Raw genomic sequence first — 17,951 nt, 5'->3', positions numbered from 1 at the left:
GCAAAAGCTGGGAATAGGATGCGGAGTGAAATCCTCCCTCTGAACCTCTAAAAATCTCACAGCACAGACCACAATTGACATGTTCCTGTAAATTCTTTTTTTTTTTTTAAGGTTTTTTAATCAGCCAAACATCTTGCGTAAACCCTGAGCCATCCCTGCATCCTGTCTCTTCCCCTCAATGACCACCTTTCCCAGCTCCTCCTGGGCTGCACGGTTTTTGGGATCTACCGCCAGCACCCTCTTGAGATCAGCAGTTGCTTTTTCCAGGTTCCCAAGCGCAGCCTGGGCTACCCCTCTTCGGTATAAGGCCTTTAAGTGGCCAGGTTCCCGCTCTAGCACGCGGTCACAGTTTTGGGCTGCCAGCTGGGGCTGCCCTAGCAGCAACTGACAGGCAGCGAGATTGGCATGAAGGACAGTTCGTTCCGGAGGGCCAGGAGGAGGTAGAGTCAACAGCAGCCGAAGAGCCCGTCCATAGCATCGGGCAGCCCCTGCAGGGTTCCCAGCTCGGAAGAGTTCTGTGCCCCTTGCACGTTCTTCCCTGGCTAAGGCCTCCTTCTCGCTGGTCTCCAGCTCCCAGGAGTCCCGGCCCTGGGTGAAAGAGCCCAGTGTGAGCCTGACAGGAGGTCCAGAGTACCCAGGGAGCTGAAGCTCTGCTTCCTCACCTTGACACATGGATTCCAGACATTTCTCTATGAGCTCCCCCCAAGTTTCATCCCTCCATGGCCCTTCTCCCACAGTTAGCTCTGTCCAGCCCTCTGGCAGCTCTGACCCAAAAGGAAATCCAAAACCCAGAACCCGGCAGCGTGAACCCAGCTTGGGTTTGTCCAAGCCGTGGCCACGGATGATGATCTTCTTGACAAAGCTCCCATCGGGACAGTACCAGACATCAGAAGCTTGGAGGGACTCTGGTATCTCACAAGTTGATTCATGAGATTTATCAGAGTCTCCTTCAAGTCCAGCGACCAGGTGTTCAGCCTCGTGAAGATTCTCTGGATTTCGATTTGCTCTGTCAGGGCTCACTCCCCGCTCAAAGGTCTCAGTAGGAAGGTCTCTGGGCTGCTGCCTACACTGAGCAGTGGAATCAAGGTTGTCCTGGGGTTTCTTTTCCCATTGTTGCTGTGGCTGAGAAGTGTCTTTCTCCCCCGGTGGACTGACTATCGACGTCTCCATTTGGCTACCTCGTTCCCTTTCACTGTGGGTGATCAGAAGAGGTTTGGTTAGATGGTCAGATTCAGGTCAGCACCTGAAAAGTAAACCAAAAACAATGCTAATTAATATTTTTAGATTTCTTTCACTCTTTCTCACTAGCCTCTAGTCCTAAATGTCCATAGTCCCCACTCCCACTCCACCCTAAATCTGTTTTACTTAAATCCTGGTAACACCCAGACCTAATTTAGAACCATGAATTCCCCGATTCCCCATAGTTTAGGTAACCGCCCCAACTACGGACACCCAATCGGGTCAAAAACTAACTGAGCGGCTAAAGAGCCTAGCAGGGTGGCAAGCACCGTGTTATTGGAATCTCCTTTGCTTCGGAAGTTACGTGCTTATTGAATATTGTCTTCGGAGTCTTTTCACAGAGGCAGAAGGCTGTTGGGAGAGGGAGAAGCAGGGGACAGAGCCTGACAACTCCGCCAGGAGCCCGCGAGACAGCGAATCTAGTCAAATTCTTGACGGCCAATCAGGAAGAGGAGAGAATCGTTTAGCCCGCCTACTAGGCGTGACATCATTTCCTCCGCAACGGAGACGCTCCAGGCCATAGCAACCGAGTTAAGCCTTGGCAGGCAAACTAGGACAAATTGAACTGAATCAAAAGGGATCCATACAGCTGGCCGGTTCCCTTAGAGTTGGAGTAGTCCTGGAGAGGGAAAGCGGGGAGAATGAGGAGAGAGTGGAAAAGGGCAGGGCGGTGGTTGATGATGTCGCCCCAGTTCCTTTTATCCTCCGACCTCAGGTCCTTCTGTGCTATTTTCCCTAGTTCTAAGATCGGAGCAGAGGACAGCTCCTTGGCCCATTCAGCCCAGGAGGCGCCAAGAGAAACTCGGATCTCTAATCCCACCGGCCCTATATTGCTGGGCAAGCCCTGAGGCTTTCCATTACCTCTCTCCTCACACCCATCACTGACTTTCGAGTTTGCCTCCTCGGGCTAAGTAAGGCTTTTCCAGGTGTGACGTGTGTGCAGCTCCCGAGAGAACTGTTAAACTGCAGATTCGATTTAGGAAGCCGGAGATGGAGCCTGTAATTGCATTTTGACCAGGTCCTGCGAGAGGTTTGTGTTGCTGGGCGTGACCTACAATCCCCTCATCCCGATCTTCCTCTTTCCCTGTCCAGGCTTCTTCCGTTTGTCCTACATTTCGCATTACAGCTGGTATAACCTGCTCCGCTGACTGTCGCAGTGAAACACTAGTTCTCCTTCTGATAGGAAGTGTGGTTTCTATTTGAGATTCAGCCTGGCCTGGCCAGCTACCTGCACAGGCTGGGCCACCACAGCTCTTCAGGGAAAGAGACCTTCTCTCTCGTTGGCTTCCTGGTCAGTTTGCTTTCTTGCACCATCCCTGTGTCTCACACTGCAAGGACCATGACGCCAGAAGAGCTGGGAGTGAGGGCAGTTTCATCATTAAACACAGACCTGGGCCAAATCCATCTTCTTACCATTTGTGGTGGTGCACACCTGTAATCACTTGGGAGGCTGAGGCAGGAGGCACTTGGGAGGCTGAGGCAGGAGGATCACCCCACAAGTTCAACACAAGCCTGGGCTATATAATGAGTTCAAGATCAGCTGAAACTACAGAGTAAGGCCCTGTCTCAAAAACAAAGCAAAACAAAACACTTTTCCCTGTGTGTGTTAAGCTGCAGCCACTAACCTAGGCTTTTTTTTTTTTTTTTAATTTTGTTTCTGGGGTCCGAGCCACAGTAACTTTATTCCACTGTTCCCCTCTGACCCCTGGGCTAATTTGTGATTCTTAGACTCCCTGGGATGCTACTGAAAATTAACCCATCTCTCCTCCCTTCTGTTTCCCTTTTCCATTTCAGGAATCTCATGGAAAGGTAGTACAGGATGAATCACAGGGCCGGGCATATGGGTCAGCGGCACAAGCGCCTGCCCAGCAAGTGTGAGATCCTGAGTTCAATTCCCAGTATGAGTAAATAAAATAATAGAATGAATTGCGACAGGCTTGATCACCTGGACAAAGATTGTTCATCGTAGTTGTGTCTTAGCAGCAGACAGTCAATCTATGACTCTTCAAAGAGGAAACTCAGCAGTGATAGTAGGGTGAACAGAAGGCAGGGATGAAGGGTGCTGTGGTTTCCCCCGAGGCTGAGATGCTTTTGCTGCCGCCTGAAAAATGAGTTGAAGCCAGCGGAAGCTCAGAGAACATATGTGCAGGCCCCACACTGAGAAAGCTGGCTTGGTCTCTGCTTGGTGATCCCGTATCACTACTGTGTTCATAAAGACATACAAACATGGGCACTGACACATCTAAAAACAAAGTAATGACAGATGAAAGTATTTTTATGTTTTAACAGATGAAGTTGGGCATGGTGGCGCATACCTATCATCCCAGCATTGAAGGCTGAGGCAGGAGGACTGTTGCATGTTCCAGATCAACCTGGGCTACCTAATGAGTTCAAGCCCAGCCTGAATTACATAGTGAGACCCTTTCTTCAAAAAAGAAAAGAAACAGTAAAGAAAATTTTTAAAAATTAAAAACTGATGACTCCCCCTTCCCCACTGTAAAGCCACATAGAAGGTAGGGCAGCAAGATGAACACAGAGCTGGGGGGCCGCTCAGTGGCAGAGTGCTCACCTAGCGCTCACAAGGCCCCGATTCAATCCAAATGACCACAAGTAAACAAACACTAAGCATTTAAAGGTTTTGCTTATTTACTTGTTTGTTGTTGAGACAGGGACTCACTCTGCAGCCCAGTCTGGCCTGAGCTGCTGTCCCTCAGCTCCTGAGCACTGAGATCACCACGTGAGCCCCCACGCCCAGCTCAGAAATGGAAAATCCTCTTAGACCAGAACTCAGGTCCCCAGGGAAGACACTCATGGGCCTGGAGAGTCTCCTGGACCCCGTCAGGAAGAGGCTGGCAAGTAAAGGGACTCACTGAGGGGAGGCGAGGACAGCTCCAGGGCTGCTGGACTCCCACCCCCTGCCTTCTCCCACTCCCTGTCCCCCAGTCTTAATTGATTGAGTATTCTGGGCACTCAGTCCAAAGCGGAGCGGGAGAAACAAAGTAGGAAGAGGCCTTAATGAGGGATTGGAAGAGCTTTCTAGGGGTACAGTGGCTCTCAGCGAGGACAAAGAAGTGAACTATTATCAGTTCTGGCTGGGGGAGGAGTTTGGGGGGGCAAAATGATGTATTAACTGCTGATTTGAGGGAGCATCTGTCTATGTAAAACAGGAGACAGAAAGATTTACTGGGGCTGGGGGTGGAGGCCTCAGTGGTTGTGGAGGCTTGGGGATGGAGAGGGCTCAGTGCACGTGCGAAAAGGGAGCGGGAGGTTTATCTCTGGAATGAGAGAGTGTGGAAGTTACTCTAGGAGAGAGAAGTTGCTTCTCTGTGTCCAGTACCAAGTTGGGCAGCTGTCATGTTAGACATAGCTAAGCCCCAGGATGGCACGACCTATCATTATCATGCCAGAGGGCAGTTCTCTAGTAACAATCACCAAGGAGTCAGGATGAAGGAGACAGAGAGGGTGCCCCAGGAGGGTTCTACTCCCAGGGCCAGAAGGGAACAGAGGACCTCAGGTGGACATGAAGCAGTGAACAGCTGCTCACCTGTTAGGGCAAATCATGCACCAGAGAACAGGAAGGAGAAATGTCCCTCTGCCTTCTTCCTCCTAAAGATTTGAGAGTATCAGTGTCAAGGGGCTAAGTGGCACCCACATGTATTCCCCAGTCTGAGGAAGATGAGGCAGGAGGATCCCCTGAGCCCAGGAGTTTGGGACCAATCTGTGCAATATAGCAAGATCCTGCCCCCCTAACCCCTGCCTCCAAAAGATATTAGATAGATCTTGGTAGCATAGTTCACTAGTGGTGCTTGCCCTGGATTTTTTCCCCAGCACAAAAAATTTTTTAAAAATTGGCAAATGAAAGAAAAGCCTTGGGTCCATCTCCCTGGCAGTGTGGAAGGCCGGTGCCATTCCAGAACAATCCTCCTCCCCTCAGGGTTTTACAGAAGACTTAACACCCTGCCAGAGATCAGTCTGATGACACGTTTCTGAAGGTTCTGTAAAAGAATGTCTACAGCTCTTCTGGAGTGGCTTCCCCACTTCTCTCCCCCAGCCGCCTCCTTCTAGGGGGGCAGAGGTTGTACTTTGCAGTTCTCTTGGTCTGGCTGGTGGGGGCAGTGTTCCACTTTTGTTGGGGGTGAAACCTGAGATTCCAGAGGAGGGAGAAGCTTGTGTGAGTGGGTGCTTGTTCTGTCTAGGAGTGTGGCTAGTGCCCCCTCTGTAAGTGCCCTGGAGGGGACACAAACACACACACACACACACACACACACACACACACCCCTTACTGAGCCCTCAGAATTCACTTGTTGTAGTCAGGGGTTGTTAGCAGAACAACTAGAATCAGGACACAGAATTTTTAATATTTTATGATGATCATCTGGAGTTAAACACAAGAAAGTGCAGGAAATCTGTCCACAACACTAAAGATCCAGAATATTCAGCCAAGGGCCTGGATCCCACAGCAATGTTCTGCATGAGTCCAGATGAAAACTAGAGCCCATGACAGTGCCTCACATAAGTCTAACTGGATGTCTAGATAAGGACTCACACCAGTGATCTGTGCTGGGAAGGCCCAGAGGTCAGCGGTGGAAGCTAGAAAGTCTATGCCAGTGGGGTGAAGGAGCCGTGCTGGTAGGTGGAGGGTTCTATGTTGGAGCCAAGAAGTTATGCTCAAAACTAGAACCAGAACTGTCCTGAAAAGCACCACAGCCATCCTCAGTGACACGGAGGTCCCGAGCTCCTCCAACAATAAGAACAGTCAAGTGCATGCCATAGCAAGGACACCTCCGTGGGAAGGCGGAAGAGGGTTGCAGAAACTACCCTCCACCCCGCTCACGAGGGGGATCACTGCCCGGGGCACGGCCGGGTCACGGTCCAGCAGGACACCGAGTCCTGGGCCTCTCTGAACACAGTCCGTGCTGCTGGCAACATCCAGGCACTCTGTAAATGGTGTATGTACCTCCACGTGAAGTAGGAAGCCAGCGTGATGAGTTTGTCATGGAGATTAAACGGCACACGTCTTCCCCTCCGGAGCCAGGAAGCAATGCTCAGTGTAAGGACCAGAGCTCCCCAAAGTGAACCACAGCCACCCTCACCACAAGGTCCTGAGCTCCTCCAATGAGAGTGGCTGAACTCACACTGGGGAAGCTAGTCATGACGAGCTCTTCCAGGAGAACCAAAGGGTCAAACAGCAACACTCAGAGAAACCCACGTTGCACTCATCTTCTCCTCGTATCTTTTTATGCTGGCAGCTTTCCCCAGGTGGAACATGCACACTCAGCACCATGCTGCTTTAATTTAGCTGGTGTTAAGTTGGCGACTAGTGTTAATCCATGACATCACTGATGGCCTAGGAAACAACACAGAGGGGCCCCACCAGCCCCGAAGGCCCCAAGATAAGAGTTCTGCTGTTACAGGCAGCTAAGCTCACACCTCAGAGAGGGCCGGGCCATGAGGAAGCCAGTGCAGGAGTGCGTGGCTGGAGGTGAATCTCCAGAGGCCAGGAGTCAGGACAGAGACACACTGCCCAGGACTGGCAGGTAAACAGCAGCTTGAGACTGGACTGGAATTGGCACCGCCCGGCCTGGTGGGCCCAGACAGGCATCCACTGCACAGAGCACTGGGACCACTGCCCTTCCCTCCCAGGCGAGCCTCTGCCCATTCCCTGTGCCTTGCTCTGTGACTTGTTTTCTCATTGGACTGATACCAGCCAAGCCACTATACCTGGGTTTGTGTGTTTGTTTTCATCTTTTTGAGACAGGGTTTCACTATGCAATTCAGGCTGGCCTTGAATTCACTTCATAGCCCAGGCTGGACTTGAGCTTGCAGTAATGCTTCTGCATCAGTAGAGGTTCCATTCGACCCAGGTATTGCCCTTTTGGTGTCACCCTGAAAGAATTAAAGAATTAAAAGCATTGTACCAGGGCTGGGGATTTAGCTCAGCGGCATAAGCGCCTGCCTTGCAAGCAGGCAGTTGTGAGTTCGATCCCCAGTACCAATAAAAAAAAAAATAAAAGCATCGTACCACAGTGACATATCCACACCTGTGATTATAGTGGCACAGTTTGTTGTAATAGCTACATCTTGCAAACAGCCCAAATGCCCAGCGACTGATGAGTGGATAAAGAAGATTTGGGTCTTTTATGTGACGGAGTACTACTGTGCCCTAACAAAGGATAAACGAGACATTTCTAGGTAGATGAACCTTGAGACCACACTCTTTTTCTCTCTCTCTTTTTTTTTTTTTTTTTGGTACCGGGGATCAAACTCATGACCTGGCACTTGCCCGGCAGGCACTTGTGGGCACTGAGCTAAAGCACCAATCCCTCGAGTTCCTACTCTTCAGTGAAATAAATCGCACACACATGCATACATACTGCACTGCTTCTTTGGTGTGAGAAACAAAATTGTAGACGAGGACCAAAGTGCATAATAGCAACGGGGAGGTTGGAAGAAAAAGTTCAAACGGACAGGGGGACCGAGTGGAGGAGAATGAAAGAAAAAGAGAAAAAGAGAGCAGACAGGGAACATGGAAGCCAAGTTTTTGTCACTAGGGCGAGAGGAGGGGATTGGATAAAACCCAAGCAGCAAGGTGGGTGCTGTCCAGGTACAGCCTGCCACGGCCCAGGCGACCACTGTGCATGTCGGAAGCCTTCTGATAAAACTAATTAAAAAGCAAATCACGCCTGACAGCCGGCCTGGGTGCTGCCCCCGGGACCCCTCCTGGGAGCCCCCTTGTGTCCCATGCATCCCTCCAGGGTCCGCCTTTGCCCCCCACTCTTTCCCTTTGCGGCCTGATACCAGGGACTCACTGCGGGCTGAGACCTCGGTGACTCGGGGCGCAGCCCTAGGGTCGGGGCGCGGGGGCATCGCCGCTGTCGCTGTCACCCCCACGCCATCCTGGCCCAGCTGCCGCCCTTGCTCGGTTGGAGGCCGCAGAGTTCTGGCTTCTGAGGGCGAGGGCGGAATGCATTTCCCTGGCTGCTGCTGTGCTCTGGCGGTTGCTGTGGTTTTCAGGCCTGCTGGCATCTGTGTCAGAATTGTCCCTCCCTCCTCTCTGCTGCCAGAGCTTCTGGCGTGGCCTCCTTGGTAGGCAGGCGAAGGAGGCTGGGAAGGGCAAAAAAGTCTGCCGCTAAGAGGCTCATGGAGTTGCTGTTAGCATTCACGGATTCATTCAGTCATTCAAAAACCCTCTGCCTTTTCTTTTGTGGTGCCGAGGCTGAAACCCGGCTTCCTATATGCTAGGCAAGCACCATCCACTGAGCCCCTTTTCATCTGTCAACCGTGTGTGTGTGTGTGTGTGTGTGTGTGTGTGTGTGTGTGGTTTTGGGAATAGACCCTACGGTCTTGGCATGAGCTGTGTCTCCAACAATTGTTTTGTTTTTCAGACAGGGGTTCTCTATGTACTCCAGGCTGCCCTTGAATTCACTCCACTCTCCTGCTTCAGCCTTCAGTTCTGAGATTACAGGCGTGCGATGCGGCATCCAGTTCAACAAATCCTTATTGGGGGCTTCCTTGTGCCAAGACAGGGGCTGGGAATAGGGCAGTGCCAGGAAAGTCCCAAATCGTGTCCTTTACATTCACGGGAGGTGACAGGCAGTGCAAAGCAGTCCATAAAATATAAAACCATGCCAGGCAGTGATGGGGGTTTGGAACACAACCAATCATGGACGCACCTGGTGGCCAATGCCCCAGGTGTCCACGGGGCTATTTTTAATCCAGTGATGAGATTAAGGCTTCCCGTGGTGGTGACACTTGCACAGTGACATAAATGATGCCAGGGAGCTGCCTGGAAGCAGGGCGTCTCCTGGGAGGACGTGGAGGGGCCAGGAGGACAGAACCAGGTTTGCACACGGGGTGGAAGTTGCTGGAAGAACAGAAGGAATCAGAGAGGGTGGAGAGTGGTGAGGGGGAATCAGCGCTGTGGGGGAGCAAGGCCAGTGGGGCCCGGTAGGGGCTTCTATTTCCTCCTGCAGAGGCAGGAGGACAGGGCTAGTTTCCCTCACCCTTTGTAAGGTCTCCACCTATCACAAGAGATAGGCAGGAAAAGAAAAGCACAGCAGATTTAGCTCCTGTTTTACACTGGGGTAAAAGGGGTCCAGAAATAAAGACCCAGCAAGGCAAGGCGTGGGGCGCACGCCCATAGTCCCAGCACTCAGGAGGCAGAGGCAGGAGGGTCCCTGTGAATTTCAGGCCATTCAGGGTTACACAGAAAGACTCTGTCTTTAAAAAAAAAAAAAAAGCTATATAAATAAGAAGCCTGTTAGTCAGACATATAAACAAACAGACAAACCTTCTGAAGACTGAGGCGTGAGCTGTCACGCAGAACCTTGACTGCATGAAAGGGGTACAGATGGAGAGGTGCTCAGAGAGGTCTTTCTGGGCACAATTTCTTGGGTCATTGGGGTTAAGTTCCCTCCTCCAGGTATGGAGCAAGACCTCTTCAGGAGCCAGGGTCTTAAGATCCGCTACCAGACAGGATTGGCCGGAGAGTTATCCCAGGGCGGGCTCTGGCCCAGAAAGGCGGGGATGACAGGGCAGTATTTTGGGTTCCTGATTGATTGGCTTTGGGTAAGGGTGGTTCTCGTTTCTATGACCTGCCTGGAGGAGGCATCGGAGTTTTTTTGGTCCGCCTTGGAAGAGAAAGAGAGAAAGAAAGAAGGGCAGGAGAAGGAGAGATCATGCTTTTCAGTCCATTTCCTACAAAGTGTTCAGTGTGTCCAAGGAGTCAAGATTTGGGGGGCCTGGATCCTGAACCCCCATAGTTCTGAGTGTCAGCAGGAGCCACCACAAACAAGGTTTTAAGCAGGTGATTGGCATCAGCTGGTATTTTTTTAATCACTCTAATTTCTGCACAAAGGATAGAATACACCAGTCCAAAATAGAAGCAGAAAATCTAGGTAAGGGGCTGGTCCAGGGGAGTCAGCAGTGTGGGCAGGTAGGTTGGGGTACAAGAAGTCAAGGGTGTACAGGGGCCTGGAAGACAAATAGGAGCTTTGGCGAACAGAGCTGAGGTGGAGCCGCAGACAGGGAAGCCAGGAGCCCTGCACTTGCATCAACTGGATCAGGAAAGAGTGGAGAAAGCTTCTCCAGGAGGAGGAACTGGCCAGCTGCGCCACATGAGGGCCGGTGGAGACCAGAGTGTCCCCTTCTGGAGACTGACTGGCTTTCAGGGATGGATGACTCTGTATTGTGTTCTGCACGGGGCAGGACAGTTGGCAGCCTGGCCCCTCCCCAGCACCCACCAGGGGCAGCTCCTCCACTGAGATGGGCAGAAGCTTCTCTAGAAGCTGTCAGGTGCTCCTGGGGCTGGAGGATTCAGCCTGAAAACAGCTGGCCAGGGGTTCCCCAGGGAGCACCAGCAACACAACAGCAAGTCGAGGTGCAGGTCAGTCCTCCAGATAAAAAATCACCTGTCCCCCAACCAAGAGGCCCTGGTCCAGACTCCAGTGGAGAGGTTGGGGTGTCGCTCAGGGGTAACAATGCGTGTAGCATGTGCAAGGGCCTGGGTTTGATCCCCCGAAGTAGAAGGGGGAGAAAAAGGAGATGAGAAGTGAATTTTGAACTCTGACACTAGAAACTTGGGAGGCCATGGTGCCAGCAATGGGGGCATAGGTGCAGGGCAAGGGGAAAGCCTGATGGAGGGCGGGCAGGGACAGGGCAAGGAGGCGTGCAAGGGAAGTTTCTCTACCTGGAGGCACAGTGGGGCTGGGCCCGGGGAGCTTTTAAATGAAGAGCTAAATGTGGGGCTAGGGTGTAGCTCAGTGGTACCTAGCACGGCCACAGCCTTGGATTTGATTCTCAGCCCCAGAAAATAATAAGTAAATTAATATCCTTCCTGCCCAAGATTAAGTGATATTGTGAACATTGTGGTTTTGCAACAAAGTAGCAAAACAGATTTTTTTTCAAAGAGAATGGGGAAATTCTATGTGTATGTGTGTGCGTATTATTGGGTTTTCTTGTTGCTGAGATGAAATGTCCAGCACCCAAGGTTAAAAGAGGAAAGGTTTATTTGTGGAGGTTTCAGTCCCTAATTGGCTGGCTCCAAGGCACGGTGCACATGGCAGAGGGAAACAGTCCAAGGCAGTGGAGAAAGAGTGATGCAAGCCTCTCTCTGCCCCTTATATTGTAAGCAGGTTACTGCCCCTGGGTGGGTATAGCACTTACATCCTCAATCCCAGTGCTGGACCTTGAATCAGTCACAAGCTCTAGGTTCAGCCACCTCTGAAGAGCCTGCTCCCCCAGGACTGCATGAGGCTCTGGGGGGACATCCAGACACAAACCATAGCACTGGGCACTGAACCCAGGGCCTTCACACTTAGCTGCATTCTCAGCCCCTATTTTATTTTGCAACTGGCTCTACCTCAGTCACTAAATCACGCAGGATGGGCTTGAACTTGGAATTCTGGTTCAGCCTCCCAGAGGGCTGGGATCCTAGGCATCTGAGGAAGTTCCAGCAAAGGTCGGGAACAGATGCTGCCAGAGGCAGTAGTTTCAGGAGCAGGAGAGGAGTGAGACGCTCAGCCAGAGGAGGCGGAGGCCAGCAGAAGGTGGTAGAGATGCAGGTAGATGGCTGGATTTGAAGCTAGGCTGTGAGGAAGTTCTCTTCTGACAGTTTCTGTTTTCTCACTGAAATAGGAAGAAATTTTGTCATCTTGTGAAACTGTGGTCTGGAATTGGGGAAAGCAGACTGGGGAAACGTAGGCTGCACTAGGGCCCACAGGAAGTGGGACCCGCCAGTAAGACTGTGCGTGTTCCCTCAGACAGTCAGCGGCTGGGTGCCTGGTGGGGCAGGAAGAGCAGGGCTTAACCGGGAACGAAGTGTGGAATGGGAGGCGCCGGGAGTGCAGGGTGAGGGCTGAGGGGAAATCACAGCATTGAACTTCGAAAGTTAAACTGGGATAGTGTGGTGGTGCATGTCTGTATCCCCAGCTACTCAAGAGGCTGAAATAGGAGGATTGCAAGATCAAGGTCAACCTGGGCAATTTAGCAAGAGATCCTGCCTCAGAACAAAAAATAAAAAGGGATTGCATTGTAGTTGGGTGACAGAGCATTTGCCTAGCATGCATGAGGCTCTAGGTTCCATTTCCAGTATGGAAACAGACTTTTTTGGTAGTCATTAGATGGGAGGTCTGGATGGGGTTGAGAGGTGGTTTCAGGTCTTTGTTTATCTGTTTTCTTTTGGTTCAGATGGGGTTGAGAGGTAGTTTTTGGGTTTTGTTTTCTTTTGGAGATTTTTTGTTGTCATTTTGTTTTTTGACACAGGCTTACTATGTAGCCCAGGTTGGGCTTGAACTCACAGTGCAATCCTCCTGCCTCTCTCTCCAAGTGCTGGGGTCGCAGACGTGCACCACCAGGCCTGGTAGGTTGAAAGTTTTTGGCAGGAGGGGCACCATAAGTTGACAGGAAAAGACGGCCAGTGTGACTTCTGGAAGGGTGGCAGTTATGGGTTGGAACCAAGTGGCAAGGCAGGACGCAGGGGAGTGGTGGAGAGCCTGGAGGGTCAGACCACTGGAGGTGAGGAGGGCCTGGGGTCGGCCGGAGCACAGGGTGACCTGCGTGGATACCGCACACACTGAAGTAAAGAAGGAGGGTGGCTTTCAAGCCAGATGTAGGGCACACTCCTGTAACCCTAACACTCAGGAGGCTGAGGTAGGATGAAGGCAAGTTCGAGACCAGCCTGGGCTACAAAGTGAGCTCAAGGCCAGCCTGACCTGCATAGCGAGACCCTGCCTCAAAAAGACAAAACAAAACAAAACAAAGCGGGGTGGGGAGGGTTGGGGATGCAGCTCTGTGCTGGGAGTTTGACTGCAGGTGCAGACCCCGGGTTTGATACTGAGCACCACAAAACCAAACCAAGCTGAAGCAGGTCAGGGGTGTCACACTGGCAGTGAGCCAGGCACGGCACCTCCACAAGCAAGGGGAATCATGACCCAGGTCTCCCAGAATCCAAGAACGGGAAGTCCAGGCGCCCAGCCAGATGTTAACAGGGGCCACAGCCCCCTCGAAAGGTGGAACCTGTCCACCAAGGTTCGAGGAGCCCAGGGCGTGAGCAGTGGGAGTTGAGGGATGGTAGAGGGGAACCGAATTGGAAAGAATATGGCCTTTTCTTTCTTTCTTTCTTTTTTTTTTTTTTAATTGGTACCAAGGATCGAACTCACGACTGCCTGCTTGCAAGGCAGGCGCTTATGCCGCTGAGCTAAATCCCCAGCCCTTTCTTTCTTTCTTTCTTTCTTTCTTTCTTTCTTTCTTTCTTTCTTTCTTTTCTCTTTCTTTCTTTCTTTCTTTCTTTCTTTCTTTCTTTCTTTCTTTCTTCCTTCCTTCCTTCCTTCCTTCCTTCCTTTCTTTCCTTCCTTCTTTCTTTCTGGGTCTTTTTGAAACAGGCTTTCACCGTGAAAGGCCTTGTACTTGCCTTGTAGATGAAGCTGGTGTCTAAAGTAGTGATCCTTCTGTCTCAGCTCCTGAGTGCTGGATTCCAGGAGTGTGCCATCACGCCCGGTGCTATATGGTTTTTTCTTTTCTCCCCAGGGTGGAGTCTTGGTGAGGCAAGGTGATCTGGAAGTCACTTTACTCAGTTCTCCTGCTTACTTTCAATTTGGTTGAATGTGAATATTAGTAGAAGAGTTTTTCAGAGAACGGGAGCTGAAAAGCAGAGGGACATCAGAGCTGGCTCCTGCCTTGAGCAGCTCACAAGGTGAGGTGTGGGGGGTGGGGGAGAGGGCAGGTGGGGGGCTTCAGGCCCGAATATTTTCCTCCTATTAAAGTTGAGTGGCTAAAGCCACCTTTGGGCTTCTCTCATCTTCCTGAATAGTCCCCGAGGTGACCCAAAGCCTGTGACCACGGCTGGGCATGGTGGTAAACAACCTGTAATCCCAGCACTCTGGGAGCCTGAGACAGCAGGACTAAAAGCTCCAGCCCCACCTGTGTGATTTAGCAAGAGCCTTGTCTCAAAGAAAAAAAGAAAAAAGAAAAAGAAAGGCTGGGAATGTTCTCAGTGTGAAAGCCCTGGGTTGAATCCTTATTACTTTAAAGCTAAAACCGAAGCAGTGATCTCCCACCTTGGCAGTCCTTTGGAGTCACCAGGGGACCTTGTGAAAAAATATCGCAGCCTGTGTCCCACCCCAGAGATTCTGATTTAATTGGCGTAGGAAGCGACCTGGGCTTTGGGATTTTTAAATGCTCCCCAGGTGATGATAATGTGCAGCCTTCAGTGAGAAACGTTGCTCCAAGGAGCAATGGGGCTGGGGCTCTGAGCCAACCCCAGGACGGAGACAGACTTTTCTGCCGGACAGGAGCAAATATGACCTGGGGCCGGGAAGGGCAGGGAGAACTGGCCAAGCAGAGTGCAGTGGTGTGTCATACACGAGAGTCCAGAGCTGGTCTGGTCCTTAGGGGGAGCCTAAGGCAGTTTGGGTTATAAGAGGCAGAGATTGAGGAAGGATTTGGGAACGGCTGGGTGAATACTTGAAAGTGGAAATCATAAGTAAATTAGATTGAACAGGGAAGGTTGAAAGGGTTCAGATTTTTCAAGTTATGGAAGAAGCAGAAGGCCAGATTGAAAGTTTGCCCCTACCCCCGTGTGTGTGTGTGTGTGTGTATGTGTGTGTGTGTGTGTGTCTGTCTGTCTGTCTGTCTGTCTGTGTGTCTGTGTCACTGGTGATTGAACTCAGGGCCTGGTGCATACCAGACAAACACTGTATCACTGAGCTAAGCTACATCCCCAGCCCCGTGTTAAAATTTTGCAAATAATTCAATAGTAGAAGGAAATCCTGAAGCTCGTCTTTGTTTTTTGATATGAGATCAGACCATATTGCAGACCAAGCCCGAACTTCTGAGCTACACAACCTTCCGGTCTCAGCCTTTCAAAAGTGCAGGCGCACCATGGCACCTGGCAGGGGTTTGGAGCAGCAGAATTAAGTCCAACTCACATCTAGGGTAATCTGACAGAGAGCAGCACCAAGGGCGACGTGGGGGAGACAGGTAGGAAGGGAGGAGAGGTGTGTGACAATCCCAGGTGAGCTAAGGATTCCAGCAAGGGCCCAGGAGAAGTCACAGGCTGTAGAACTGATTCATTTTGACAGCGCAGCAAAAAACGAGGCAAGAGGAAAACAGAGATGGCAAAGGTTCAGACAAGGGAGGGAGGCCAAGAAAAGGATGCCTTCAGGGAGACAGGAGGCAGGGTTGGGTGGCATTTTACCCAGTCTGTTTGCACCTGAGGCACTGAGACAGCCAGTAGCACGGGCTACATGCTGGGTTCAGGGCAGCATGGGATTTGGTGAGTGCTGCTGGCCAGGGCTGAGGTGTAGTTAAGATTAGCTTCTTATCAGTACCAGAAAACAAGCAGGTGGTGCTAGCTGTGTCCATGGGATGGGATTATAAGGGAAAGTCTCAGAAAAGGAGAAATCCAGAGATAGACACTTCAGGAAGGGAGGAGCAAAGAACAGGCATTAGAGGATGGGGCTTAGAGGCATGTGTGTGTTTCTGTTTGTGTGTGTGTGTTGTGCAAAATGCAGGTCCACAAGACAGGCATGAGTGCAGGGCGTGGTGGGACACATCTGTAATCTCAGCATTTAGGACTGAGGCAGGAGGATTGCCAAGGGTTGGAGGCCAGCCTGGGTTATACAGTGAATTCAAGGCCAGCCTGTGCTACACAGCAGGATCCTGTCTGGAAAGAAAGAAAGAGAGAGAGACGTAGGGACTGGCACAAAGGGCCCGGAGAGACCTAATGTTTGCTCCAGGTAACCTGCATTCATTGGGTACCATTTTAAAGAGCAGAGCGTTTCAGGAGGTTAGGGAGTGGAAGCGTATTTCAAGGGGCTAAATAGTGAATATGAAAAAGAGATACCGATACATGTCTGTTGGCAGCCGCCCTCCTTAGATACTACTGGTGTTGAACCTGAAAGGAAAAAACTGTGCAAGAGAAATTGTTCTTTTTAAAAATTTTGCTCTTTTTGGACCTGCCAGGCTCTAACTGCTTCATGGCTCTGTAATTACTCTCTTGACCCCTTGTAACCATGAGAGTGTAACCGAACAGGCAGGATAGGATGCCTGATTTTAACAAGCTCCACCATCATTAATCCAGACTTGGAACCAGTGATCTCACCCTGCTAGCTAAGCTGAGAACACCTGGGTGTCGTGTCTCGACTTGGCACCTCCTGCTCACGCATCCGGTAAAGGCCCTAGACCATCAGAGATCGGAGCCTGGTATTTGGGGAAAGGTCTCGGTCAATGTGTGTTAACATAACATAAGCCTGCCTTCAAATCCTGGGCATGGTTTTGGTGTTTCTGTTTGCCACGGCAAATCTAGGGTTACATGACCACTGAGCTACATGCCTAGACCTTTACATATTTTTTTTTTCTGAGAGAGGTTCTTCCTAAATTGTCCAGGTGGAACTCCAGTTTTGGATCGTGAATCGTCCTGCTTCAATCTCCTCTCGGTGCTGGGATTACTATGCTCCTGTTCAAGGAGGGGCAGGAGGGACAGATGATTAGTGGAGGAGGAACTGAAAAGTTGCAACTGGAAATTATTTTTCTCCGGAAGTTTGATGAGAAAGACACAGCAAGCCCGAAACATCACATCTGTGTCCCCCCATTTCACCCCCACCCTCTAATCAAGTGCCCGCTTCCCTTCTAGATCATAAACCCCATGAGGCCAGCGTCAGACCTGCTGCTGGGCAGGTTGCTCACCAGCACCCCTCATGGCATCTTTGCACTATATTCAGGGTGGGACCCGGTCGGCAGGTGTGTGATGAAGGACACTAAGCCCACTGCTTGTGCCCCACCTCCCTGCACATCCCCAGAACACAAAGGCCTCCTAATTCACTTGGCCCAGGAGGACAATTAGCCCCGGGAGATCCAAACTCCCCACCACCCTTTGGCCCGCAGGCAGGGACGACTCGGCCCCTGCTGTCACCCTGGCCTTGGCCAACTTCTCCACCACAGTCTGCCATCTTTCTTTGCCTTCTTGGCAGGCCTGGGCATGGATTTCCAGGTCTCCCAGTAAATCTCTCCCCAACACCCTAATACCAGCGCAAGGTGGAAATAAGGGGGCTCTGGGGAAAGAAAACCCCACCCAGAATGGTACCCAAGGTCTTCCTCCATGGCTACCCAGGGACCCCTACATTCGTGTGTCCCCCTGGTCAAGAATCTGTCTTCTCCCACTTTGGTCTCTGTTGGTTTCCTTTTTTCCCCTGGATTAGGCCATGGAGAGAAGTGAAAAGGGGAACCAAAAAGGCAGTGTCTTCCGGGCCGCAGTCTTTGTAAGTGCAGTGGTGAATCCACTAGGTCTCTTTAATGTCTTTAGGGGTCGCACACGCACACAGACCAGAACAAGGCGGGGATCCCCGAGGTGAGGACAAGGAGCTGGGACTGGGAGGTGCGCATCCCGGTGTCTCTTCTGCCCGGCTGCCCACGCTGGGCCGGGCTGGTGAAAGGGGTATTTACAGAGCAGGGACTCGGTTCTTATCTCGGGGCGCCAGGTCCTTAAACCAGAGACCTTCCAAATTTCCTTCCAAAAACAACAAAAAGAGAAGTTCTGGAATTAGCAAGAAAAGAGGCAGAGACTCGGGCTGGGTGACAGAGGACGAAGGGGGACTAGCAAAAACAGGTGTGAGCGTGAGACTGGCTACCCAGGGCTCGGCCCTGTCGCCAGAAGGAGATGGTGTGTGGGTGCCGGGGCTGGCCCAGGGCTGCAAACTTCACCTCGGGCCGGAAGC

At 51.4% G+C, this 17,951-nt stretch overlaps 1 protein-coding gene and 1 long non-coding RNA gene across 12 annotated transcripts; one reads left to right on the top strand and one right to left on the bottom strand.

Moving 5' to 3' along the window:
- Window positions 1-74: 74 nt before the first annotated feature.
- Fkbpl (FKBP prolyl isomerase like) lies at window positions 75-8,516 on the bottom strand. 11 transcript variants are annotated; one of them, XM_063239164.1, is made up of 3 exons: window positions 8,049-8,500; window positions 6,961-7,125; window positions 75-1,192 (listed from the first exon to the last, which is right to left on the bottom strand). In XM_063239164.1, the coding sequence occupies exon 3, from the start codon at window positions 1,168-1,170 to the stop codon at window positions 121-123; it is 1,050 nt and encodes a 349-aa protein (XP_063095234.1). In that variant the 5' UTR covers window positions 1,171-1,192; window positions 6,961-7,125; window positions 8,049-8,500; the 3' UTR covers window positions 75-120. The 11 variants fall into 11 exon arrangements, 10 of the variants coding, with proteins under 10 accessions (XP_063095234.1, XP_063095233.1, XP_063095232.1 ...); XM_063239163.1 differs by having other exon boundaries at window positions 75-1,243; window positions 8,038-8,499; XM_063239162.1 differs by having other exon boundaries at window positions 75-1,243; window positions 8,049-8,499.
- A 5,224-nt stretch (window positions 8,517-13,740) lies between these two features.
- LOC134473753 (uncharacterized) lies at window positions 13,741-17,753 on the top strand. Its single transcript, XR_010044173.1, has 2 exons — window positions 13,741-13,930; window positions 16,624-17,753. It is a non-coding gene; the product is annotated as an uncharacterized LOC134473753 (long non-coding RNA).
- The last annotated feature ends 198 nt before the right edge of the window (window positions 17,754-17,951 follow it).

The sequence above is a fragment of the Cavia porcellus genome, unplaced genomic scaffold (assembly GCF_034190915.1).
Source record: "Cavia porcellus strain 051 isolate PalLab524CR breed Dunkin Hartley unplaced genomic scaffold, mCavPor4.1 scaffold_28, whole genome shotgun sequence".
Lineage (NCBI taxonomy): Eukaryota > Metazoa > Chordata > Mammalia > Rodentia > Caviidae > Cavia > Cavia porcellus.
The sequence above is the reverse complement of the archived record's forward strand: the minus strand, read 5'-3'. Positions and strand labels throughout refer to the sequence as shown.